We start from the raw sequence: 27,826 nt of genomic DNA, 5'->3' as shown, positions 1-27,826 counted from the left end.
GAACGTATCTACAGAAGACAGCAGACTGTCGGCAGCTATGACCCCCCCCGCCCGCCCCCCACTGTCCACTGCCTGAACTTGTTAATGGCCAACTTGGCTTCATCCCAGCTGTTGAGGCAGTCACCAGGTACGTGCAACCTGGAAATATGAGTGATGATAATGCTAACGCCCAATCAGTCAGACAGAACTGGAGTCATGTGCACAGAAAACAACACTTTTATTAAACTGAAAGAGAAGCTTCTTAATGGGAACGTGCCCACAGAATAAAACCAGCAAAATTGGAGATTAAAGCCCCTGTTTCAAAAAAATACACTTGTTTGCAAAACTCTCCCATTAATACATATAGAACTTACAGGCAAACCTGCATCAAATGGACACCTGTGTGGTTGAATTTAAAATTGTGATCTTTGCAATAGGATGAATCCATTAATGGACTGTTCAGCCAGAATCCAGGCCAGGGGAATGGTGAAAAGAGAGACAGGGTAGAAATAGGAAGACGAGGGTGGGGTTTGGGAGTGGGAGAAATAGACATGACGATGCTCTCTTGCACCCAGAGCATTATTCTTAGATTAAACCAGGCCAGAAGGAAACAGTGACAACTGGTAAGACACACTCTCTAGCTGACGGATGGATGCAAACAGTGGCATCAGATATGGGGAGGAAGTTCAGAAGCAGGTACCAGCCTGGCAAAGGCAACATCAACAGAGACCATTCTGCACTGTGGCCAAGGGAGTTATGTGACAGACGCAGCCTTTTCAGAACTGGATGACTCAGCCTTCAGCAGATGTCAATGGACCCTGAACTCTGCAAAAGGTTGGAGGCTCCATTCCCCCATCGTCTCTGGCAGATGGAAGGATTTCAACTTGCACCAGGACCTTCTAGAAATCACCAGTTAGCTGGACCTCACATTTTATTTTCCCAACTTCCTCAAAATACTTTTCAGCTCCAGTTTCCAGAGTGCACAAGGAACTGGACAGGCAGACTATACAAACCAGAGACTGCAGAGATTATTAGCAAAATAAGCAAAGATGAAGGAGATTTAAAACAAAAATGGAATGGGTTATTAAAATCTTGAAGCAGATCCACTAATTTTCAAGAGGAAACTGGAAAAATACTTGGAAGACACTGGAGAGAACAATATGTTTTAGGGTAAAACCCCAGCATAAGTGTGGGGTTTTCAAAAGAGCTGGCTGAATGGCCTCCCTCTGTACTGGATGATAACTGGCTAAATCAGATGGATGTAGTTCAGGCTCCAAGTGACCATTAAAACAGGCTTCTCTGCAAGTACAGTCAGATGAATAACACTATCTTGACCCACTGCATTGAAGCAAAATTACAGTTCACGGCTCATTCTTGTTTCCATAATTCTGTTCAAATTATTTGAAGTATTGGTCTGCCATGATTTTACACTAAGTTATTCACTTAAAGCAGACTCTGCATCAACACAGGCCTGCAACAAATCATTATATTTACTCTCCGCTTTTGATCAGGGGTCACCCCAGAGTTCACATGCTCTCTTTGTAGAAGACATCTGAAACAAAGAACATCAACATCTTGTACAATCACGGGGGCCCCAATACATTATGAAGGTACTTGTTTGTATTTTATATGTATGTATATATTCATATATATATATAAAAACATGTAAACATGATCTTAATTATGCAGAATGACTGAAATGAGAATCCAGGCGTTCCAAACATCAATGACGGGGAGAAAGAGGGTTCCCATTCCCACTCCTTATCTCATTTTGTTTCCTTTCCCTTCTCGCCCACTTCTCCCCCTGCCCCAGCTCCTGTCCCAGTTCATGGGTCTGACCAGTATTCAGCATAGTCATGTTCACAGCCTCACTGTTCAGATGCTACTGGTCAGCAACGCTCTCTCAAATGCAGCGTGACTTGGGGCCCTCAGAATCCAACAGTTTAGAAATAAGAAATTTAGAGAAACAAAACCTGCTTTTCACCAGCTGCCACTGGGTTATTCACCAAATTGGTACTGCAACAGCGGAGTGAGCAAGCAAACCTCAGGTCTGGAGTTGGGGTGTTACGTTTGGCCTCAGTGTTAGTCTGGGGTGTGGGAAGGGTTACACTGCTGAGCCTCCCAGTAGTGTGTTTACAATCCTACAGTCCCTATTTACTTCTGGATGGTAGATCACAGCAGGGTTACGATGGTTCCCATACTCTTTTCATTTCTTTAGGTTCCTCCAGTTCCCTGATGCCCTGGCCCCTCGAACAGCCTTCAAAGATTCACGTGGACTTTCACCAGCAAGCCTATCGGTGACAGGGGGATCAGGACAACATTTAAGCCGCACGAAATCAGGTGACTCTGGGATTTGTGACAGAATCGGAATTGGGGGTGTGTGGGGAGAGCTGCTGTTTGGCCCCTTATACTTCCAGCACTGGAGAAGGGTCACTGCATCAATGTGGGGCATGTGGTTCTCTAGAGGAGCAGTCCACTCTGTCACATTCTGCTGTCGTCTCCCCATACCCTTTGAAAACAAAATATTTGTCCACTTCCATTTTAAAAGCAAATGTAAATTCTGGAAGTGGAGTTTCCTAACTCAATAAACATCTTCAAAAATATTCTCATAATCTTTTAATGATGACGTTAAATCCGTGCCCTACATTGATCAAATCTCCTCTTGAACTTTCTTTGCTTAAACAATCTCACTTTATCAAAGCATTCATAATTCATGCTACTCATCAAATACCCCTTGTCTAAACAAACCTTAACTGTCACATTGGTACTGAGTTTAAAATATTTTCTTTACATTCGTAATGCAATAGTACATTGAAATTTGTCACTCTCCTCTTTCTCCTTATCATCATCTAGCGAAGCAAATACAACATTTGTGTAAAGATTGCAGCCTGCTGTACTGTACTAGCTTTTATCCTGCAGTCTGTCTCTCAAAAGGAGACCAGTGCAATGAAATGAACCAGTAAGGGCTGCTGTGCAATCCTGGGCTGTATCAATATTATGTCCATTCCTGGCTGAGCCCTGTACATTCCTCTTTAATCAGTCATGGTTTCCTCTTGGGGTTGAAAAGGGGGATAATCCCATGGGATTCGGGTGGTCTGCTGGCTACCTTACATGTGGGGGTTTTCTCACATTTGATCTGACTACAGTGGACATCCCCGAGTAAAATCTTAACCTCACCTCCGCCTTCCTGCAGGAGTTCACCCAAAGTGGCTAAGAATCCTAGGGGAGAGGCCAAATGTAACATCCCAAGGCAGCTCCTTAACTTTACCAGATTTCCTTCGGATTCCTTTCAGGCTCCCCATTAATTTCTATCAAGCCTTGCATTCTCATTACTAGCCAAACACAAACCAATGCTTTAAGATTAATGGAAAATGATTAGCATTATCCCGCTTTTCTTCATGATATATCATGTTATAATTTAAGTTCAATTCTTATCATCCATCTAACCTCATCAACAATATAATATTCATAACATTATTTGGAAGAAAGCACATCTTGAGCTATTATTACTAACGACATAACATCCAAAGTTCTCAACCTTTTTTAAGAAAGAGTTTAAGGTAAATGGTTGCAGCAAAAATGACTTAACTGAACCAGGCTTATCTATTAACTAACTTATTAAATGTTAGCGAGCAATGTATTTAAATGTCTTAATTAATATACATAAAAACAGGGAAGTGTTCCATTCCCCTATGGGCAATATCTCAAGTGGAGGATAGTGATTGGGGACTTTGCCACAACGATGCACCCTATTTTTCAAAACCTCTCTTTGTAAATAGGATTCTGTCATCTGCCAGGAGAATCTTTTTATGTACTGTAAGCTGAACACTTGCACTAGAAGCAGGAGCCTTGCTTCTGCCTAGAGTTACCAACGATGCCTTATGTCCCACCAACCTCTCTGTCTGACATACACACATAGTCTCACTGCTGGATGGGTGAACCTACCTGATCTTATGCAAAATCAACTACACATACCAATTGCTTAAATATCAGTCTAATATTTCTTTTTGAAATAAGTTTACTAGTAGCAATTTTAATTATGGAGCATCACAGTCAGAGGTGTATGATTTTTGGGGTTCACTTTAATTGCAAGATCTAAGTTGATCACAATTATAAAATGAGTTGAGGGCCAGTCTAAACGTTTAATGGCCCTGATTAGTTACAAGACCAAATGGAATATAACTTGGTTCCTCACTTGCTTAATCATGTCAAACTATTAATTATTGAAAAATAACTCAATCCTCCAGAAGGAGATGTAGAAGAAACGTGTCAAATGTTTCAGCATGCTCCCTGCCAGTGTACACATGTCATCAAGACTGCAGCTTCTTCAACAAATAAAGCTAATTAATGGCACTGAGCAAAATGTAAAGAAGACTGAAGGTGACAAATAGAGTCATCACTTATTCCTGAAACACGCCTGTGAATGTTCTCCTGGGTTTGATGGTAGCACAGTCTTGTAGATCGTCCTGTACCTCCTGGAGAATCCAGGGCTATCCTGGAATGCTGTCAATCTTAGGTGAGGCAAAGACCCCATTGTCTTGGTTTCCAGCGAATATTACTGACCCTCTAACAAAACAAGACATCAGGACTGACAGCATGATCCTTTGTCCTGCCAACACCAACAGTAATTAATGTAAAAGCTTGGAATCAGAAATCCTACCAAAGTGAGTATTTGCTGGCTTCTACACTTCAGCAGGTTGGAAGGAGGGGAACAGATTAGCCTATAATCCATTGCCTCACCTCAATACTCAGGGTCTACAGCACCTATTCATCCCCCAACCTTATGTCTTGCCAATAGAATCTGCAAATACATCCAGTCCAACACAGTGTCAACTTGACCTGACATCCAGGCAAATAAATGAGACACATTTTGGGAAAGTTGGTTTTGTACCAACGGGAGAACTCAGCTGTACTGTTCAATGAGACCAAAGTGCTTGTAGCACATATGTCAAACATTCAAGGCAGGTCCCCAATCTTTGTCTGTTCCTAAAATCTGTAACTCGAAAAAATAAAGACACCAACAATATAAAATGTATTGTTATTAGGGAAGACTTGGTTCTATTGTAAGTATAGGATGTTAAATAGTTTCATGATAGCAAACGATTCAGGGTGAGAGTTTACAGCCTCCTGCACTGAGCACTGGGTGGCTGAACAGTGGTTAGCATGATTTCCTTGCCAGAAACCCCTCTGTGGTGATAATGTCGATCCCTGAGGTGATTGGCATGGTGGCAAAGCTTGTTCCTTAAGCACCACATACATAAACACTTCCCACAAACTATAACACTGACCGCAATCAAAGCTCTCGCCGCAGGTCTGGGAACAGGATTTGTTGGTCCTATTGCCTGTTGCTCCTGGCAAGAACAAACCATCAGCTGGTTCAAAACCATCACCTGCAAACATTAACTGGACACTTTAACAAAGGGTGTTAAGGCTCACAGAATCAAGCTGACTAAACAGAGTTAAGATATGGCTAAACCATTGCAAATAACAGTAGAACAGGCTCGAGGGGCTTCCCTCACAAGTTTGTGCAAGGCTTAAGGCTTAGAGCTGACCCAAAGTTCACATTTGCTTTCATTGTAAGGTTACTTCACCTCACTAACTGTCTCTCCCTACCTTCTTAAATATCTCCCTCTTTGACTCTGCTTTGGACTGTCTCCTCATTCTATCACTCCCTCTGCACAAGTCCACATATGGCCTGATAATGAGCCATTCTAGTTCAGGGTAAAGTTTAGCACTGAAGGAGTTCCTCATTCCTTGCACTTCATTGTCCACACTATTCCATGAAATATCAGATACTTTCGTAATGTTACACTTTCTCGTGCACTGGAGAATGACATTACGAATATCCAACAACAGCATTTCATATTGCACTGTGGATCAGTTTGGTTTTGATGAAGACAGCCTTGGGTCAGGCTGTGAACGAATGAGACTTAAAGGACCAAGTGATTAAAAGTAGACATCACAGTAAGTCCTCACATTTCACTTTGAATCAACAGTATAGGAGTAGTGCAAATGAAATAGAGGGAGGCATCGGAACATTGACATCAAGAGAACTTTACAGTAGTGATGTCTGACAATATGCGTACAATAATGCATCAATTTATATCTGTAGTTTCACAGATAGTTTTTTTTTCCCGTTGGCACAATTTAAAATGACAAAAAAACCAATACGGCAGATGCAGCAAAGTATATTTCCACTTCTGTGACGTCTTATTCTAGATCTCGTAAATATATTTTTCAAAATTATTGAATTAAAAATGAACTTTGGGAGGAACCTTTTCATCCGGAGGATGGTTAAAATGTGAAACTCACTTTCACATGGAATATTTTGAAGGTGAACAGAATAGACGTTATGAACGTACGAAGTGGAGTAAGGAACAGAAGGATATGCTGATAGATTGAGATAAGGAGAGACAGGAGCAGGTTTGTGTGAAGCCTTACACAGAAGCAGCGAATATACAGGCTGGGAAGATGGGGGAATTGGCTGGTATTTCGCAAAGAACACAAATTGAAGTTTGTGACAGAGAAAAGAGAGAGACAGCTGTATCCTGAACTCTGACACCAGTTGAAATAAATGATATCTTACGATATTTTCCGTACAAATTGAGTTGGATTTCCCCAGTTGTAAACGTTCATTAAAAGGAGCCGACGAAACTTCAAAGCAAAAGTGCCTTTGGTGGGAGTGGCGGGTACATTTGGATGATAACGATAGTTTGGTTCATTTAATTCACCCTTTCAGAATGTCAACTTTAGTTCCTCTTGCTTCAATGTTTAAAAAGGTGTCCTATATCACGATCTTTCTGTTTAATGAACCAAACCTTGCTTAGTGACCTGGTCGATGTGACCAACACATTACTGAGACAGGACCAGGAAGGCATGGCTGAGTTGGGTGGATCTTGTGCTGACAATACATTGCTTCATGCCTCAGTGCCGCTGGACTTAGGTGAAGGGGGGATTAAAACAAAGTTGGGCAGAGTTTCTCCTTCTGGCTGCTACTCAGAGGATTCGCCTTGTTTGCTTTTTCACAAAGCACGTATAAGTACATGGTGAATACAGTAACCAGCTTTATGTTCTCCCAACCTCAAAGCCTGAGTTCACACATTAAGAATGACCAACTTGTTTGTCTATGTAGAAGGATATTGGCAGGAATCAGCAAACTACAGGAAAGGAAATGGGAGAGGGGCGACAGGGTTGGACATTGGTTGAAACCTGTAATAAACTGCCCCATTTATTCTGTGAAAGCAGCGCAGTGGGCAAATGCCTAATCAGCTCAGTGTTACCACTGGATTGATTGCTCTATGGTATATCAACTGCTCTGCTGGGCTACAACACATTGTTTTCCAAACAGCTCTGCTACAGGGAGATAAATATACAAACTTGAAAATGTAAGCTACCTGGCCGTATCTCATGCTGAGAGAGATTAGGAGTTAATTTTCTCATTGTGATTCTTCAACATAGGTTATTGCAAAATTTCGCCCTGCCCCCACCCCCCCTCCACAATACTGCCCCTTTGCAGGGATAAGCCCACCCATCGGTTAGAAATAACAGTATTTTTTGTTAATGACTGCATGATGGTCATAATGGCGCGCCACAGACTAGAAACTAAATATTGGAAGTCATCCACCAGTAGAAATCCTGGTCTCTGTCCTTCATGCCATTTGAGTTCCTTTCACTATTCTGTCACACCACCTGCCCTCAGCTAACTCAGTGCATTTATCCTCTTGAGTTCCTCATCACTATGGCTCAGCTCTGCCTCATATAAACACATGAAGCTATTCCTATGGGTCTAATGTAATGTGGGTTCGTAAGCCAATCTGTCACTGTACACAGATCCCCAAACCCTCGTCTCCCACCCTGCCTAACCCCAGCAAGATCAAACACATCTGTAACAGCTGTGAGCACTTTCCTTTCTGTCTCGATTTAAAGCTGTGCCTGCCTTTGTTACAGCTGCATTTAAACACGAGAGAAAAACGCAGCACACAAGGCAAGAGGGATTACCTCGGTGTAATGAGGTCACGGTTCATGATTGTACCCATCATTTAACCGAAAGCAATTTTCTTCTCTTTAGAATTTAAAAGGGTTGTAGCAACAATTAAAGTGAACCGGTCTTATCTGTTAATTTAAGTCCTTCATCAAAAAACTGTATTTGCCAAAATCACTGTCATCTGGTGCAATCAGCATGTCCTTCCGGGCTTTGGCAAATTTCAATTTCATTAACTCCTTGCGTTCAATCCACTCTTCCAGCTCTGACTGGCTGTGGGCAAATCGGCATTTATCACCATCAGGACAGGATTTCTTCTTTTGTCTGGGGAACACAGAGTTAAAAACACATATACACAATCTCATAACAAAAGGAGGCAATTCAGTCCCTCATACCTGTCCAAGATCATGGAATTAACACAGAAACATGGCAGAGAAATCAGGCCATTAAGTCCAACAGGTCCATGCCAGTGTTCATGTTCCATAGGAACCAGCTGCCATTCCATTTGATTGGATCTTGGGTTTCCCAGCAACAGCTGTCATGGAAACTAGCCTCAATGCTAACACTTGTGAGGCCCCTTTAAACCTTCACCTTTTTAATAAAATCATAGCATTGCCCAACAAACTTACTGTTAAGAATGATTCCGGTGTCACAGCGCTGGCCCCATTCCCACAGCTCAACCCCACTTTCTCATCTCTGCCCTACACTCCTCCACCTCTGCTACACTCCCACTCCCCCACCTCTGACCCCCAGCACTCCCACATCCTTGCCCCCCCACAATCCCCCACCTCTGCCCCCAAACTCCCACATCTCTGACCCCCAGCACTCCCACATCCTTGCCCCCCCACAATCCCCCACCTCTGCCCCCAAACTCCCACATCTCTGACTCCCAGCACTCCCCCATCCTTGCCCCCCCACACTCCTCCACCTCTGCTACACTCCCACTCCCCCACCTCTGACCCCCAGCACTCCCCCATCCTTGCCCCCCCCACACTCCCCCACCTCTGCCACCCCCCCAACTCCCACATGATTCCCAAGCACTCCCCCATTCTTGCCCCCCCACACTCCCTCACCTCTGCCCCTCCAACTCCCACATCTGACTCCCAGCACTCCCCTATCCTTGCCCCCCCCACCACTGCCCCCCCAACTCCCACATCTCTGACTCCCAGCACTCCCCCATCCTTCCCTCCCCACACTCCCCCACCTCTGCACAACTCCCACATGTCTCCCAGCATTCCCCCATCCTAGCCCCCTACACTCCTCCACCTCTGCACCCACCACCCAACACTCCCACAACTCTGACCCCTCTGCACTCTCCCACCTCTGCCCCACCCCATTCCCACATCTCTGCCCCCCTGCACTCCCCCATCTCTGTAACTCCCCCTCACAGTCCCCTCACTTTCCCATTCTCAACTCTTGTACAGTTACAACATTTAAAAGACATTTGGATAAATTCATGAGTAGGAAAGTTTTGGAGGGATATGGGCCAAACATAAGCAGCTGAGACTCATTTAGTTTGGGAACATGGTCTGCATGACGAACTGTATAGAACGGTTCGTTACCGTGATGTATGACTTTTTGACTCTATGACTTGTGCCATACCTTGGAGTGACTAATGTATCTCAGATCTCGCCCAGATCCATTTGCACCACACCTTTTAGAGTATTTTCTAACAAATACATAACCACATTTTTCCTGCTGAAATGCACCATTGAGAAAGTGGATTGTGAAATTCTTGAGCAAGTGGACGAATTGCAGGTTCAGACGTTTGTATCCTAGACATGAAAGAGGACATTACAGGGGCCCTGACCCAAATTTTTAAATCCTCTCTGGTGACAGGGGAGGTGCCAAAGGACCGGGGACAGCTAATATGCTTCCACTGTACAAAAGGTCGAAATAGATCGGGAAACTTTAACGAGTGTAACATCAGTGGCACAGAAGATTGGAGAAAATAGTGAAGGGAAAATTAATCTCCATTCAGAATGGCAAGAATTGATAAGGAATAGTCAAAATGGCTTTGAGGGGGGGGGGAGAAAACAAATCTGGTAGGACTTTTCGAGGAAATGATCAAGTGCTTGGATGGGACTTGGGCAGGTGATGTAGCTTATATGAACTTCAGCAAGGCCCTTTGACAAGGTCCCACTTGAGAAACTCAATGAAGGTAAAGGCACATGGGATCCAGGGGTAAGTTGGCAAGATGGCTCCAAAAATAGCTCAGTGGCAGGTGACAGAGGGTAGTAGTAGAAGTCTATCGGTGTGTGCAGTGGAGGGTATATCACAGGCATCAGTGTTGAGTTCCTTATTATTTGTGACATTCTTAAATGATGTAGATGATAATCTGGGAGGGATGAGAAGCAAGTCTGCAGATGACACAAAGATTGGCCGGTTGGTTGACGGTGAGAAAGAAGCTAATAGGTTAAAGGAGGATATAAATGGATTGGTCACATGGGCAGATCAATGGCAGATGGAACTTAACCCTGTTAAAATGTGAGATGATGCATTTTGGAAGAAGGAAGTACTCCATGAATGGGAGGACACTAGGTAGCTCAGAGGAACAAAGGGATCCTGAGGGGCTTCTGCACAGATCCCTGAAGGTGGCAGGACAGGTTAACAGGGTAGCTAAAAATGCAGATGGGACACTTGCCTTTATCAGTCAGGGCACTGACTATAAGAGCAGGGAGGTTGTGTTGGAGTTGCACAGCAATTTGGTCAGGCCATAGCTGAAGTAGTGTGTGCAGTTCTGGCCACCATACTAAAGGAAGGATGTGACTGCACCGGAGGGAGTGCAGAGGAGATCCACCAGGATGTTGTCTGGGATGGAATGAGTCAGCTATGAAGAGAAGCTGGATAAGCTTGGGTTGTTTTCTTTAGAGCAGGGAAGGTTGAGGGAGGATCAGATACAGGTTTATTAGGTTATGAAAGGCATGGACAGGGTGAGGAGAAAGCATCCATTTGTTCCCCTTGGTTGACGGGTCAATAATAAGGGGTCATAATTTTAAAATGAAGGTGATGGGGGGTCTGGAATGCAGTGCTTCGGAGGGTAGTTGAGGCAGGAAACCTCACAATCTTTAAATAATACTTGGATGAGTTCTTGAAGTATCATGACATTCAAAGCTATGAACCTAGTGTGGGAAAGTGGAACTAGTGTAGGTAGTCACATATTTTTAACAGTACAGATGTTTTGGGCCAAAAGGCCTCTTCAGTGCTGTATGATTCTACATATCATTTGAGATTCTTTTGCCAACGATATGCTCCTAACCATCTCAAGAGCAACTAGAGATGGGAAATAACTACTGGAGCTCTCAGTGACATCCATATCCCAAGAATAACTAAAAATAATTGCAGTATTGTTGCATACAGCCACCAATATTCCTATTTCCAAACTGTGTAAAATGAATTCCTGTCCCAATTTGATCCTCTCTCTTTGCAGGCTAGTTCTTTGTGAATGTGCTACATTGTCAGTAAAACAATACCCTTTCGGAAACAATGGCTGTGACCTACGTTGCTGCGGTCCAATGGACAGTTTCCTTCCCCTTGGCCCCAGCCTCACCTCTCACACAGTTTGAACTCTCCCATAGGGAAACGATGTTGCCAGCAGTTCTGATCATCCTCAGAGTTGAACACCTTGTCTTTGTGCTTTTCGGATGTGATGTGTTTCGCCCATTGCTTCTCACTGTTGCTATTCTTCCCACAAAGCCAGCAGTGGTAGCCAATTTGCTGAAAAGTGATGACACAATAGGTTAAGGAGAAGGATTAATAAAACCAACATAATCTCTTGAACCAGGAATCTTTCATCTCTATTATGACCCTTGTTTTGCAACCAATAGGGCTTTGGTGAGGCCACTTTTGGTGAACAATGCACTCTTTTGGTCTCCTTATTTAAGAAAAGGGCAGAAAGGTATTGGAAATATTTCAGACAAGGTTAACTCCACTGCCTCCCAGGATGAATGGGCTGTCTTATGCGGAAAGATTGGACAGGCTAGGCCTGACTCCATTGGATGAATGAGTGGTGATCTTCTTGAGACATAGAAGATCCTGAAGGAACCTGACAGGGTGGATAATGGCAGGATATTTCCCCTTATGGGAGAAATGAGAACCAAGGGACGTAATTTTGAAAAAAAAAGTCACCCAATTAAGACAGAGATGAAGATTTTCTTTTTCTCTCATCCAGCCATTAGTCTCTGGAATTCTCTTCCTCAGAGAGTGGTGGAGTCAGGGTCTACGAATATTTTTAAGACTGGTTTTTATAGATCCTTGACTATGAGGAGGTCAAAGGTTATAGGTATAGAGAGAAAAAAAGTGGAGACCACAATCAGATCTGCCACGATTTTATCAAATGGACTACCTCTGTTCCCAAATTCCACCCACCCCCCCCCCCCCCCCCCAAAACCCCATCTCTATAACCTTATTCAGGGTTGTGTCATAGTGATTTCTTCTCAATGACCTTGCAGTTTAATCATATGGTCCTGAACACACTCAGTGACAATAGTCTTTGGTCAGCACAGCTGCATCATGCTGATATTCTCATCCTAAGTCCATCCTTTCTTTCAGGATTTGGAGATGCCGATGTTGGACTGGGGTGTACAAATTTAAAAGTCACACAACACCAGGTTATGGTCCAACAGGTTTAATTGGAAGCACTAGCTTTCAGAGCACTGCTCCCTCATCAGATGGTTACTTAGAGCCTTACTTTCAACACCTTCTGAAACAACCAGAAAGATCACCTCTTCCTTATGCCCTTAGTCCCGTTCCATTTTACAGTGGGGTATCTGTTGTCCACTCTTCCTTTTGTTTGTAAAGTATACAGAAGGAGGAACATGATAGAAGCGAACAGTTTCTCCCACTGCTGGCACATTTTGGTAAGTGGACAGGACAATTGAACCATACATCCAGAAACCTCAGTCCCCAGTCCATGTTGGTGAAGTTGCTCTTGGTTAAAATAACAACAGAGGGATCTTTAATCCCACCCCCTCACCCCCCAAAAGGACTAGAGGAAGTTAACAAAAGGAGATTAACTGGTCTCCTGCTTCTGTTCAGGATCTGGTGAAATAGTTATGTGTGGCTTGAGAGTGGATTAGTTCAGATTGAGCTTAGATGTGCTGAACTCTTTTTTTCAGATAACCTACAGACTGTCCAGTTGCACACATGAAGTGCCTGAGGAACAGCCAGTACCTTGGAGTGGTCTAGCAAGAAAATTGAGAAGGGAAGGAATGAGGTGGGTGCAATTGAATTGTTTGAGGTTTGCTCTGAAGTACCTGATGACCACAACCACCTGATGAAGGAACAGCACTCCGAAAGCTAGTGTGCTTCCAATTAAACCTGTTGGACTATAACCTGGTGTTATGTGATTTTTAACTTTGCTCTGAAATGGGCTTTAATACACTGCAAGGAGCCTTAAGATGAAGAATACATTTCAGAACGAGTGAGGAAATAATCTTGTGCAGACACATAGCGTATTGGGCGGTCAATTCCAAACCTTTCTGCATCAAGTTTTGGATGATTAAAAAAATCTTGAATGCAAGGAGCCTAATGTTAAAGGTACTGAAGTAATGCAAAGTGCCAAGCACAGAACTCAGGCTGACACACCAGTAACAGTACTGAGGGAGTGCTGCTTTGTGTTATTTTGGATCTGGCACGTGACAGAGATTCCACTGCACTCATTTCAATGAAAGCCAAGTGAGTTCTAGTGAAGGGTTAGCTCACAATCAACATCACAAAAGATCATACTGTGGATTTTATCACAATGCTGGTCACTGGAGCTTGCACTACAAATTCACTGTCCTAAATTACAACGGTGACTATCCTTTAAAAAAAATTGCTGAAACAAAGATGCCTTTGTTTGAAGCTTTTCATTTTACACTCATCAGGACAGTTTGCAAGAATACCAATAAAAAGAGAATGCCCAGCTTTGATACTCCCTCCCTCCCCCCGCAATAAAGCCCAAAATTTAGTTTGCCTTCCAAATTATTTGTTATGCCTGCACAGCATTTAAATTTAATGCTGATCTTGATCACTGTGCACCTTCTCTGCAGCCATAGCATTGTATTCCTCACTCTATTCTAATACTCTTATGCACTTTGTAGGGTATGATCTGCCTGTACTGCACGCAAAACAAAACTTTCACTGTTGCTAGGGACGTATGAGACAACCTAGATTCTTTTGTACTATTGGCTACAGAATATGATGCATCTCAGGTCTTGTTCGACACAAAATCCTATCAATAGTTGAAACACTGGAGGTTAGGGTCCAGCTTATTTTCCCAGAACCTTAGTTCCTGTACGTACCCCCACATCAGCGTAGTCGGTGGGCATGTGGATCTGCTTCTCGCTCTGCTTCGTGTTGAGTTCAGTGGGCTCCCCAGTCATCATTGGCTTCTGGTTCTTCAGCCACATCTCATACACTTGCTGCATGTCATACACTGCAATAGGAAGACAGCTCTTAAGTGCTGCATTTTGGATGCGATTTTAAGCTGTCAACTTCTTGGGGTGTGTGTAAAAGATCTCATTTCAAAGGAAGAGATGGTGTTCTGACGCCGTTGCTCCTGAGCCAACATCACCAGAACAAATTACCAGGTCACTCATCCCACTGTTGTTTGTAGGGGCTCAGCATCTGCAAACTGCCTCCATTACAAGTGATTGCACTTTTTAAAGGAGATCATTGGCTTGAACGTGTCACGGTTCTTTGGTGATATATCAGAGAACTACTACTGCTTATCAACAAAACTAGCAAAGGTCAAGAGAGAAAGGGGGAAAGTTAGGTTTGGCGGGACGTGGAGCAATCACAACAAAGTAAAAACAAATCCGCTTACTTTTAGTTTCCTTCATATATGTCCAGGCATCAAGCTCCTCAAGACTGTGGGCAAATGAGCAGTTTCCAACATATTGGCACTTTTTCCCCTTTGCAACATGTGTACACAACTGAAAAATAAATCATATTGATTTATGTAAAAGCATTTAACCAAACAATAACTGTATTGGACTGCAAAGTCTCTGAGCATGACATGAAATGACTACCAGTTAAAGACAAATGAACAGAAAAGAAAACAGTGATCTGTTAAATGGGTGGCCCCATGGCACAGACCCAGTCAGCCCAGGTGGAATCACTCTTTGCTCAAAGTGTTTGGCTTGATGACTGGACTGGAGGAGAAAGTGAGGACTGCAGATGTTGGAGATCAGAGCTGAAAATTCAGCTTTGATGACTGGACTATCTGCTTTCCATTCACAGGCAGGATACTGAGAGAACCATGCCGCAGTCACAATTCCCTCCCCCTCTCTTGTCCATGTATCACTGGACACAGCGTCACCCACAATGCTGTCTCTGCAAAGTGACTGAAAAGAACAAGCCACTCGACATTTTGGAACCGTGACCTCATGACCACTCGAAGGCCAAGTTACATTCTGACTGCCTCGGTTCTTCGGTCCTCAGCAGCCTGCTAGGCATCTCACCAAAGCAGCAAAATTTGCCATTACAACATTGTGAACACCCACATTGCAGGATCATGCTGCCTATCAGCTTCAGCTCAGAGATCGTATACTAAGTTTCACTGCAGAGAGTGGGCTACATAATCACAGACTAACACTTCAGTGCTCTACTGAGTGAATGTTGCACTGTTAGAGGTGCTGTCTTTCGGATGAAACATTTAACTCAGGCCCCTAGCTGTGCCCTCAGGATGTAAATGATCCCACTAAAGAAGAGAACTGGGGAGTGTATCCCGGTATCCAGCCTGATAAATATACTTTAACCAACAAAAATAGATTAGCTTGTCAATAGTATATTGCCGCTTGTGGGAGCTTGCTGTGCCAGATGCTTTGGGAGGCAGCTGCATGCTGGGAAGGTCACTGGAATAGCAATCCAGAATCCCAGACTAATGTTTTGGGAACACGGGGATAGTGAATCCCACCATGGTGGATGGTGAAACTTAAGCTCAATAAAAAAAATCTGGAGTCTAGCAGTGACCATAAAACCACTACCAATTATCACAAAGAAACATCGGGTTCATTAATATACTTTAGGGAGGGAGATGTGCGATCTTTGCCCAATCTGGCCTACATGTCACTCCAGACTCTCAGCAACACGAATGATTTTTATCTGCCCAGTGAAGGAATAAAGAGAAATTAATTGTCAACATTACAAAGTGGCTGCACGACAAATGTACACTCGGGGCGTGCTGAGGTCATCACAAAGTGTAAAGCAGAACGAGTGATGTATTTGTTTCTTTACTCACGTCATACTGCTGTGGGATGTTCCTGCAGGAAGGCAATGGGCGGATAGCAACCCACTTCTTCCGCTCACTTGACATCACCAACATTACCCGCCGCTCCTTGGTCCATCTGGAGAACAGGAACATACACCATTCAGGACACTACACTTTAGAAAGGATCTGAATACTTCAGAGGCGGTAGAGAAGAGTAACAGTACAGTTCCAAGATATAAGAACTCAAGAATTAGGAGTGTCATTCGATAGGATCATGGTGGATTGAGCTATGACCTTAACTCCACTTTCCTGACCGACTGCCCCATTATTTTTGACTCTGTTGTCGAACAAAAATCCACCTAACCCAGCTTTGAATGTATTCAATCATCCAGCCTCCACCACTCCCTATCCCTTTTTGTCCCACTGTGGGTGTACTTCCACCACACATGGACTGTAGTAGTTCAAGAAGGCAGCTCACTATCACCTCCTTCAGGGCAATTAGGGATGGACTTTAAATGCTGGCCAGCGACACCCATATTCCATGAAAGAAGAGAAAAATCCTAAAGACTGAGAGCCCTCTGAAATGGGAGTTCTGTAATTTTAAACGGTGTTCCATAATTCCAGTCTATGTCCGACCAGGGTCAACATCCTCTCAGTCTCCACCTAAACCAGTCCCCTCAGGGTCTTGTCTAACATGGAGATGGAATAGCTGCCAAAGGGGACTATTAGTGGCTAACAATGGGATCCTCTAATGATCTTCTCTGTTTCATTAAAATCACCTCTCATTCTTCTAAACTCAATGGGATTACAATCATGTGATTATATTCCTTGGAATTCCTTGTGAAAATGTTCAAGGTATCTAGAGAATCAATAGGATAGAAAGGGAGATATCACTTCCATTGGTGAGTCCAAGACTAGGGAGCTGGTCAAAATATTACAGCCGGGAATGAAATTTGAAACAATTTTTCAGGGCTGTTCGAACTGTTCTCCAGAAATAGCAATTATGCTTGAAGAATTGTTGATTTTGCATCCGAGGTTATTTGACACTACTTGGCCAATAGTTTTAAAAAGCTCTTGGGATCAGGGTTCAAATTTCTCCATGGGAGTTGGTGGAATTTAAATTCAATCAATGGCATTAGGAATTGAAAACTCGCCTCAGTCATGGTGGGCATGACAGGTATCATCATAAAAGCCCATCTGGTTCACAAATATCTTTTAGGGAAGGGAAAATGCCTGGTCTGGACTATATGTGACCCCAGAACCGCAGCAATGTGCTCACCCTTGGCTACCCTCTGCAATGCGCCCAGCAACCCAATAATTTCAAGGGTAATTAGGAATGGGTAACAAAGGCTAGGAAATGCTGGAGTGTGGTGCTGGAAAAGCACAGCAGGTCAGCCAGCATCCAAGAACCAGGAGAATCGATGTTTTGGGCATAAGCCCTTCATCAGGAATGAGGCTGCTAGCAAAGGCTAGCCTTGCCACATCCCAAGAAAATTTTTTTTAAAAACCAAAATGTTTAAAGAAAGTAAATAAAGAGAAAGTTTCTAACAGCTGAAGGGTTGATAAACAGAGAGAACAGATTTCAGGAGGTTGTGAAGGAACCAGGGCTGACATGAGGAGAAAGGTTTTATGGAGTGAAGAATAAGGATCTGGAATGTGTTACCTGATGGAGGCTGATTTATAAGTCCTACTGATCAGAAGCTTATCCTTCAGTCCAACTCATCCATGATTACCAAGTTACCAATCAAAACTAGTCCCACTTGCCTACATTTGGCCCACATCCCTCTAAACCTTTTCTATTCATGCACCCGTCTAAATGTCTTTTAAATGTTATAACTGTATCTGTAGCTACCACTTCCTCTGGCAGTTCGTTCCACATAAGAACCAGCTTCTGTGTGAAAAAAGTGCCCCTCAGGCCCCTTTTAAATCTTTCTCCTCTCCTTTAAAAATAAGCCCCATACTTTTGAACTCATCCACCCTCAGGAAAAGATCTTTGTTAATTACCTTATCAATGCCCCTTATAATTTTATACATCTCTAAATGGTTATCTCTCAACCTTGTACACTCTAGTGAAAAGAGTTCCAGCCTTGCAGCCTTTCCTTATAACTCAAACCCTCCTGTCCTAGCCACTTCCCTGTAAATTTCCTCCCCAATTTAATAATATCCCTCCTAAAACAGGGTGACCAGAACTGCACACAGTATATCAAAAGTAGCCTCACTGATGTCCTCTAGAATCTCGACATGATGTCCCAACTCTTATAACCTCAATGGTCTGATCAATGAAGGCAAGCATGTTAAACGCCTTCTTAATCACCCTGTCTACCTGTGGTGTAACTTTCAAAGGACTATTTACCTGAATGCCTAGGTCTCTCTGTTCTACACCACTACCCAGGGCCCTACCATTAACATATAAGTCATGCCCTAGCTGTTTTACCAAAATGCAGAACCTCCTATTTATCCAAATTAAACTCCGTCAGTCACTCCTCAGTCCACTGGCCCAATTGATCAAGATCCTTTTGTAATCTTAGATAACCTTCTTCACTATTGACTATACCACGAATGCTAGTGTCATCCGCAAACTTACTAATATGCTTCCTCAATTCTCATCCAAAATGTTTATATAAATGACAAACAAAAGTGGACCCAGCACCAATCCATGGGATTACCACCAGTCAAAGGCCTCTAGTCCGTAAAACAACCCTCCGCCACCACCCTCTGTGTACTACCGTCAAGCCAATTTTGGATCCAATTGGCAAGCTCACCTGAATCTCATGTGATCTAACTTGATTAATTAATCTACCATTAGGAGTGCCAGTAGATAAGATCATGGCAGATCAAACTATGACCTTAACTCCACTTTTGTGGCTGCTTACCCCATTATCCTTAACTCTGCTGTTGAACAAAAATCCATCTAACAGAATGTATTCAATGATCCAGCCTCCACTGCTCTCTGTCCCTTCCTGTCTCACAGCACAATGGGTGCACCTTTACCACATGGACTACCACTCTGCCCCATCAATCTTTTTGCTTAGGTCCTCAGAACTCTGTTGGGAGAGGGGACAGTTAATCAGGCAGGATGATGGTAGGAGTCTGGGGACTCCAGTGCCTTCCCATTATTGCTCCAATTAAGGCCATTATGGGAAGGCCTGAAGCCCACTGAAGGTCAGCCCTCTGCTTTGCTGCCAACCTGCTCTACTACACCCTGCACCTCACCCTAACATCCACTTCTGCCATTACACAGGTGTGACCTCGGTCTCTCAGCAATTCTGGGCATGTTATCAATAACAGTGAGGCACCTCTCAATGAAGAACTGTTGGCATCAAGTTGGCTGCCAGCGCTCAATTAGGAGAAAGTGAGGACTGCACATGCTGGAGATCAGAGTCAAAAATTGTGGCACTGGAAAAGGACAGGAGAGTCAATGTTTTGAGCATAAGCTCTTCAACAGCTCTTCATCATTCCGGATGAAGAGCTTATGCTCGAAGCATCGACTTTCCTGTTTCTTGGGTGCTGCCTGACTGACTATGCTTTTTCAGTGCCAAACTTTTCGACTCTGTCAGCACTCAATAGTCTCCAGGACTTTTACAAGTCAGTGCTTTGTGTTAGAAGCTTTGATGTGTATAACTCAGAATCTGAGGTTTGTGACCTTATTCCACTTCTCATCAGAGTCCAATTATGGTTAAATAATTATTGGATGAGATCAAGAGTTTAATAATTCTTCAGGCTGTCACTGAGCGCTCAGGCTAAATTGCTTGACTTGGGCTCTTTTTTTTATTTAAAAAGCTGCAATTGCTTAGATCAGGCAGACATGCCATGTATTTCAACTTCAGTGGGTGGCACGGTGGCTCAGTGGTTAGCACTGCTGCCTCACAGCACCAGAGTCCCAGGTTCAATTCCAGCCTCGGGTGACTGTCTGTGTGGAGTTTGCACATTCTCCCCGTGTCTGCGTGGGTTTCCTCCAGGTGCTCCAGTTTCCTCCCACAGTCCAAAGATGTGAGGTCAGGTGAATTGGCCATGCTAAAATCCCCATAGTGTTAGGTGCATTAGTCAGAGGGAAATGGGTCTGGGTGAGTTACTCTTTGGAGGGTCGGTGTGGACTGGTTGGGCCGAAGGGCCTGTTTCCACACTGTAGGGAATCTAATCCAAAAAATAGGTACTTTCAAGCTAAAGTTGAAGCAGTCTTCACTTTCTCCTACTTTCAAGATGAAGACAGCTTCTCCTTAAATTCCAAATGACTATCTTAAATATGAGTGTGACAGGCAGACAGGGGTGAAATAATTTATCATATCCAGCAAATGTCCTTTCGCAATCCTTACAATAAGTGAAAGGGTGTAGCTTAAAGGGAGAAAATTATATGACGTGACACATTATTCCTCTCAAAAAAAAGGTTAAAGGGTGACTTAATGGAGCCTTTTAAAATGATGAAGGAGTTTGAGAAGTTAAACACACAAAAAGAAATGCCATGTGTGGAAGACCAAAACGAAAGGCCATTAATAAATTCCATAAGGAATGGAGGAGATTTTCTTCTACCCAGAAGGTGGAGATCACTCTCAAATGTAGTAGCTCAAGCAAATAGCATGGATGCATTTGAAAGTGTAAGGTGCCAAGAGTGAAGTAAACATAAGGACATGTTGATGCGGTTAGATTAAGAAGAGTGGAAGACAAACTAGGGTCGGAGGAGCAGCATAAACACTGGTACAGTTCAGTTGGTGGAATAACCTGTCTATATGCTATACATTCTCTGTAATACGTAAACTTGAAATATTATTAGTTAAGAAGTGGAAATACAGAAAAATCAAATTTTGGAAGTTGCTGTTATGCAAACAATGAATAAATTTACAATGAGATCCTAACTCCAGTATTTTGTGTTCCCTGAAGAGTTCCTTCATTTCCTTACAAAGCTCTTTGAAGTAGGACACATAAGAAATACATATTTGACATGCGGTTGTAGGGGAAGGTGCCATGAGGCTGTGGAGGGATGTTGGGAGTGAAGCAGGAATGGACCAGGATGTCCTGGAGGAACGGTACCCGTGGAAGGCTAAAGGGGGAGGGGTGGGCAATGTGTGTTTGGTGACATCCCTCCAAAGGTGGCTGAAATGGTGGCAAATGATCCTCTGGGTGTGGATGCTGGTGAGGACAAGGGGGAGCTTCTTGCTGTTGTGGGAGGGAAGAGAGGAGATGAGGGCTCAAGTGCAAGAGATGGGTCAGACCTGGCTGAGGGCCCTGTAAACCATGGTGGTGGGAAATCCTCAGTTGAAGAAAAGGGTGGACATTTCGGAGGCTCCCTTATCAAAGTTAGCCACATCAGAATAGTTGCAACAGGGATGGAGGAACTAAGAGAATGGAATAGAATCTTTACAGGAAGCAGGATGTGAGGGTAACTGTGGGAGTCAATGGGTTTGTAGTGAATATTGGTGGCCAGCTTATCCCTGGAAATGGAAACTCGTTAAGGAAGGGAAGGGAGGAGTTAGAGATGGACCAGATGAGAGCAAGGTGGAAATTGGAGGCAAAATTGATAAACTTTTCCAATTCTGGATGAGGGCAGCAGCACCAATGATATCATCAATATATTGTACCAGGGAAAGAGGTGTGGGTGGGAGTTGGAAAAGGAATGTACTACATGTCCCACAAAGAGAAAGACACATCTGGGGCCCAGGCAGCCACCCATAGCCACCCCTTTGACCAGTTTTCATTTCTGGATAGGCTGGCCACCATTATTGAGTATTTTCAACACCCCACCCTGATCCCTGACCAACATCTCTGTCCCAGGCTTGCTGCAGTGCTCCAGCGAAGCTCAGCAATCTGGAAGGTCAACACCTCATTTTCCATTCGGGAACTCACCACCCTTCTGGACTCAATATCAAGTTCAACAACTGCTTGAGGCACCTTCTCCTATGTCCTTACCCAAATCCCTACACACTACGATTTATTATCACATGGTCTGCTATCAGACACAGTCCTATGTCAGCCACGAGTAGTCCCCATTAGCAGCTTTTAATTCTCCTAGGATGACCATTGTCCACTCCTTTTTCTATCCAAATGTTATTCCCTCCCTTTGGGCTCTATATCGACCTCTCATTTCCTCCTAAGCTCCTCCTCCACCCTATTTTCTGCATTAAAAAAACTTTTTCCAGCAACCATCAGTTCTGTGGAAAGGTCACTGGACCTGAAACTCTTCTTTGTCCCCCCACAGACCTGCTGCCTTTTTCCAGCAATTTCTGTTTTTGTATAGCCAGTAAATCTCTTTTGACCTGCCTCTAATGGAATATATCCTTTCTTAAATATAGGGACCAAAACATTACTCATACTCCAGGTATCGCCTCATATGGCTGTAACAAAACTTCCCGATTTCTAAACTCCAACTCCAAAGTGAGCATTGCAGATGCTAGAGATCAGAGTCGAATGTGTGGTGCTGGAAAAGCACAGCTGGTGAGGCAGCTTCCAAGGAGCAGAGAACTGACGTTTCAAGCATAAGCCTGTTTCGAGCATCAGGAATGATTCCTGATGAAGGACTTATGCCCGAAACATCTATTCTCCTGCTTCTCAGATGCTGCCTTACCTGCTGTACTTTTCCAGCATCACACTCTCGACTCTTGTGAAAGGGGTCAAAATTCCATTTGACATTTTAATTACTTGCTGTGCCTGCATGCTATTTTTTGTTTTTCATGCACATAAACACTTGGATTTCCCTGCGCTGCCTGACGTTATACAGTCATACAGCACAGAAACAGATCCTTTAGTCCAGTTCGCATTTCCAGACATCCCAATCTGACTTAGTCCCATTTGCCAGAATTGGACCCATATCTCTTTAAACCCCTCCTGTTCATGTACCCAGCCTTTTAAACAACAACTTAGAGTTGTACAGCACAGAAACAGTCCCTTTAGTTCAACCAGTCCATGCCAAACATAATCCCAAACTAAACTAGTCCCACCTACCTGCTCCTGGTCCATATCCTTCCAAACCTTTCCCATTCATGTACTTATCCAAATGTCTTTAAAATGTTGTAATTGTAAGAGAGAGAGAATGGGAGAAAGGAAAAAAGTGGGGAGGAGTTGAGAGAGTGATGAGAAGGGATCATGGCAAAGTAAGGGAATGTGGCCAACGAACAGAAGGGTTGAAAGGGATAAAGAGGGGTTGGGAAGTATAGACAGGAAGAGCAGGGGTTACAACCTGCAATGCAAAAAAGTGGGAAGAGGCTCAGGAAGCCTGAGTAAAGTTGTAAAAGGAAGAGAATGGAAAGGAAGGAGGAAATTTCTTACCATATTCTAAACAGACATTGCCACAAACTCCAATCCCAGAAACTGGCACGTCTCCCTAGCTGCACCATCAATTGTAAATGGGCTATTTCATGTCCCAGCCCTCAATTTAAAGTATAATTTCAGGTACTCCCAGGAAGCATATGCTGTAAACTAAGTACCCCAACGTGAGGAACTGTTTCACCCCCTCCACCACCAGCCACCCTGCTCCCACCACCATCCCCTGCCCACCCCCCACTTGCCCATCGCCCATTACTCAAAAAATTTTTAAGTTAAAGAAAGTGGACTGACCCGTGTCGTATTTTGGCACTGCAGTACTTGAGGCTCTTGTCTGGTTCAACGACCTGCCCGTTCCTCCAACACTGGCTACAAACAAATTTCATCTTCATGCCCAACGAGGCTACCTTGCCAGGTCCAGATGGCACCTCAATCAATCAGAACACAAATCCATTAGGCAAGATATACTAAGCAAAACAAAGACAGCAAAAATTAAAGCCAACACATTTCCCATTTCTGGACCATAACAGGAACACAGTTCCAGTTTTCCCCTCCAGGATCCTGACACACATATGGAAAACTGCCCAGGTATTACCTGTCCATGAAAAGAAGAACAAGTTTAACTTGGCCAATTACCACCCCATTAGCCAACTTTCATTCTTCAACAAAGTGTGGAAAGAGTAAACAACAGCGCTATTGGTCAGTCCTTACACATTAGAACTTACTCATTGAGATTCAGTTGGGAATCCTCCGAGCCTGCTTTGCTCGCGACTCCATTACAAGTCATGGTTTAGACATGGAGAAAAACAGCAGAATTCCATCAGTGCAATGAGAATGACTGCCCTTGGCAGCAAGGCAGCATCTCAACAAGGTATCATGGCTTTTTTTGGATTAGTGGTGCTGGTAGAGCACAGCAGTTCAGGCAGCATCCGAGGAGCAGCAAAATCGACGTTTCGGGCAAAAGCCCTTCATCAGGATTCCTGATGAAGGGCTTTCGCCCGAAACGTCGATTTTGCTGCTCCTCGGATGCTGCCTGAACTGCTATGCTCTTCCAGCACCACTAAACCAAAATATGTTTTCCAGCATCTGCAGTCATTGTTTTTACCTAAGGTATCATGGCTCCCTAGCAAACCTGAAGGCATGGAGTAACAAAGAGGCACAAAAGAAGGTGCCTGTTATAGACCAATCATCTCTATCTCTGTCTTGGGATGTTGCTGTAAGATTTCTTCAGGGTTGTGTCCTTGATCAAATCATCTCCAACTGTGTCATTATTGACCTGCCCTTCTCCATCATAAGGTCAGAAGTGGGGATATTTGCTGATAATTGCACCATTAACAACTCCACAGGTACTGAAGCAGTTCATGTGTGTATTCAGCAAGACCTGGATGACATTTAGACCTGGGCTGTTAAGTGATAAATGTCAAGCTATGACAATCCCCAAATGAACAAGAATCAAGTTATTGCCATTGTCATTCAAAGGCATTACTATCACCGAAACATCTATTATCGGTCCTGGGGTTACCAGTGACCAAAAACTGAACTGGATTGGCCATTTGGATAGTATGACAACACAAAGAAGCCAGATGCTGCAAACGACTTATTTCCAGTCGCCTCAAAGCCTGTCCACTATCTACAAGGCACAAGTCAGGAGTGTGTTGGAATACTCCATACTTGCCTGGATGAGTGCCGCTCCAACAACACTGCAGAGGCTACGCACCTTCTAGAACAAGGTCACCGACTTGACTGGTATCACATCCATAAACATCCACTCTGTCCACTACTGATGCATAGTGGCAGTAGTCTGCACCTAATGAACAAAGTTCCTTTGACCAACACCTTCCTAGCCCATGACTTTTACCATCGAAAAGGGCCAAGGGCATTAGATGGATGGGAACACCACTACCTCCAAGTTCCCCTTAAAGCTACATTTCACTCTTGAGTTGGAACTATATATCTGTTCCTTCCATGTTATTGGATCAAAATCCTGGAACTCCTCTCTCGAACAGTGTGGAGAGTAAACCTATTTGCTCATGTACCAACTTCTCATGGGCAATTAGGAAAGGAAAGCAAACACTGATGTTCCAAGCAAACATGCCCTTTCTGTGGAGGAATAAAAAGAAAAGACCCTGGCAAGGACTGGCCTCTGGTCTTTAAAAGACAGGCAACAGGGTATGTGACATGGCAACGAAAATAACTGGCCTGGCTACAATGTGGCTCTGTGGTCTACTGTACAAAGCAGGAATTAAGAAAGCAATACACGTAAGGGTGCACTTCAGATACTGTGTATGAGACACAGTAATCAATCTGTAGGTGTTGATGAGATATGCCTGGAGGGATATAAATATGTATGATATATAAGGGAGATTGGAGTGTGTGTATATTTGTATAAACATCCAAGACACAGAAAATATAGGGGAGAATTTTCAACATGGAACAAGAAAGGAAATGTCGGGCTTGACTAGCTGTAATGAATTCCTTGCATGCTCTACTGAAAGGGGAGCAGTGGAGGTTATATATTTGGATTTTCACCTACTTTTGATGAGGTAGCACATGGTCAACTTGTGACTTGCATTCTTACATGGAATGTGGTGTCACCAGAAAGTGCAACCACAGTACCTGAAACAATCAGCCCACAAGACGGCTGCTTTTGCCCTTGGCTCCCTTACCATTGTAAAAGACCATTGTAGGTTGGAGGAAATCTTTAAGCGGCTAATTCATGGCTCAGTCGGTTTAAAGGGAGACTGGCTTGTTGAGTGTCCTCTCCCGCTGATTAAATACTGTCAGAGGGCAGGTGGGCAATGGGCACTGTCACCACCATGGCACCCAATTTTACTTCACAACACAGCCTGCCCTACTAGCCAGGAGGAGTGCAAAATTCCATCCTGGATGTAAATGATACAGTAGATAAATGATCTAGAAATATGAATAGACAAATCAGAAAGAGTGAACAAAGATTAATCAGGCCATCTAAAAGGGAAGTAGAGCACCTACACTCATCTCTAGAGGATCGAACTGAAAAGCAGAGTAGTGACATTAAATGAGTATTGAACCTTGGGTTACCCCTACTTAACATTCTATAAACTGTTCTGGTCTCCACATTATAAAAGGAATATAGTGGTTCTGGAGAAGGTCCAAATTAGTGGTGAATGCCAGAATGGAAATTTTACATCTTTCACGAAAAATCAAACAAACTGCAGAGACTTTCTCTAGAGAACAGTAGTCTGAAAGCTGACCTGGGGGAGCTTTTAAAGAGGTGACAAAGAATCAATATCCACTTGCGGGAGAGGCCAGAAAATCAGGGTCATAAACAATTACAACAAATTGAATAAGAAATTCAGGAGAAACATTCGCCAGAAAATGTGGACAGATGTCACGTTTGTGATGATTAGCCAGTACATACTGAAGGAGAAACTGGATAAACAAACAAGGAAGGAAGGGCAGGCAGGTTACACTGACAGCATGCACTGCACCAGCACAGACCAGTACTGCTGACTGGCCTATCTCTGTGCTGAAAACTCAGTAAGTAATTCTAGAATTGGAATTTGTGGGTTCACACTTTACCTACATTACAACCATGCAGCATTAATGGAGACCTGGGAGAAGCAATGGCCATATTGAGTAAAGGTTATGTGTGGGACAGGGAGGAATTTGTCAGGAGAATAAGGAGCAATGAAGGAGCTGATGGCGCTCATTCCCTTAAGCAGCAAACAAAATGCCTTGCAAAATCAATACAAAATGTACGTGTCAGAAAAATTAATCGCTTATATAAATCCCAAACCAGATTTCACAAGGTCATTGAATATGAATTAATATTAAGCTTCTTCAAAGTAGGTTTATTTATTTCGTATAGTTTGAGCAGCAGCTGGAGAAATGTTGCAAACATTTGAACGTGGTATTGATGATACTGCTCGATTCCCTTGTGTGGGAGATCGCCATAGAGCAAGGAGTGAGGAGTTAGGAATTGGTTATTCCGAGTACTGAGACTGAGGATCAGCAAAGTTGTGAACTGATAAAATGTCTTGACTTGTTGTTGAGTTGATGAGAAAAGGAAACATGCTGTTGAACCTTTTTTCTTGCAATGGTCAGGACAGATGCATGAATACCAACTTTCAAAGGGAACAATATTTTATACTGTACAAAATGAAGGGTGCTGACTGGTTGGAAAGCTGACTGATTGGTCAAAGTATTGCCATGGAAACTGCAGGAAGGAGCTGTAACCCATCACGCTATTGGTTAATTTTAAAAAAAAGGCACAATGGTCAGGCATAATCCTTCATTCTGCAAAGGACAGCTCCTGGCATACGAGTATATGAAGCTTCTAGTAAGCATAGCATAAGCATATTCCAACAATCAAATTTGATACTATCAAGCAACGATTGCTCAATTCTCAGATTTCACTAATACCTTATTTTAGGATCTTA

The 27,826-nt window shown here is 43.5% G+C and overlaps 1 protein-coding gene across 3 annotated transcripts in view; it reads right to left on the bottom strand.

Annotated features, from left to right (window-relative positions):
• Positions 1-200: 200 nt before the first annotated feature.
• The window catches only part of zc3h7bb (zinc finger CCCH-type containing 7Bb), an 86,657-nt gene continuing 59,031 nt past the window's right edge, over positions 201-27,826 (bottom strand). For all 3 annotated transcript variants that reach the window (XM_072588542.1, XM_072588541.1, XM_072588543.1), the window contains 6 exons: positions 23,700-23,833; positions 16,185-16,290; positions 14,769-14,877; positions 14,245-14,378; positions 11,511-11,677; positions 201-8,284 (listed from right to left, as the gene is read on the bottom strand). In XM_072588542.1, the coding sequence (XP_072444643.1) occupies positions 8,095-8,284; positions 11,511-11,677; positions 14,245-14,378; positions 14,769-14,877; positions 16,185-16,290; positions 23,700-23,833 (840 nt within the window). In that variant the 3' untranslated portion in view covers positions 201-8,094. The remainder of the gene's footprint in view (positions 8,285-11,510; positions 11,678-14,244; positions 14,379-14,768; positions 14,878-16,184; positions 16,291-23,699; positions 23,834-27,826) is intronic.

Source organism: Chiloscyllium punctatum, chromosome 18 (assembly GCF_047496795.1).
Source record: "Chiloscyllium punctatum isolate Juve2018m chromosome 18, sChiPun1.3, whole genome shotgun sequence".
Classification (NCBI taxonomy): domain Eukaryota; kingdom Metazoa; phylum Chordata; class Chondrichthyes; order Orectolobiformes; family Hemiscylliidae; genus Chiloscyllium; species Chiloscyllium punctatum.
This window is presented reverse-complemented; position numbering and strand designations above follow the sequence as displayed.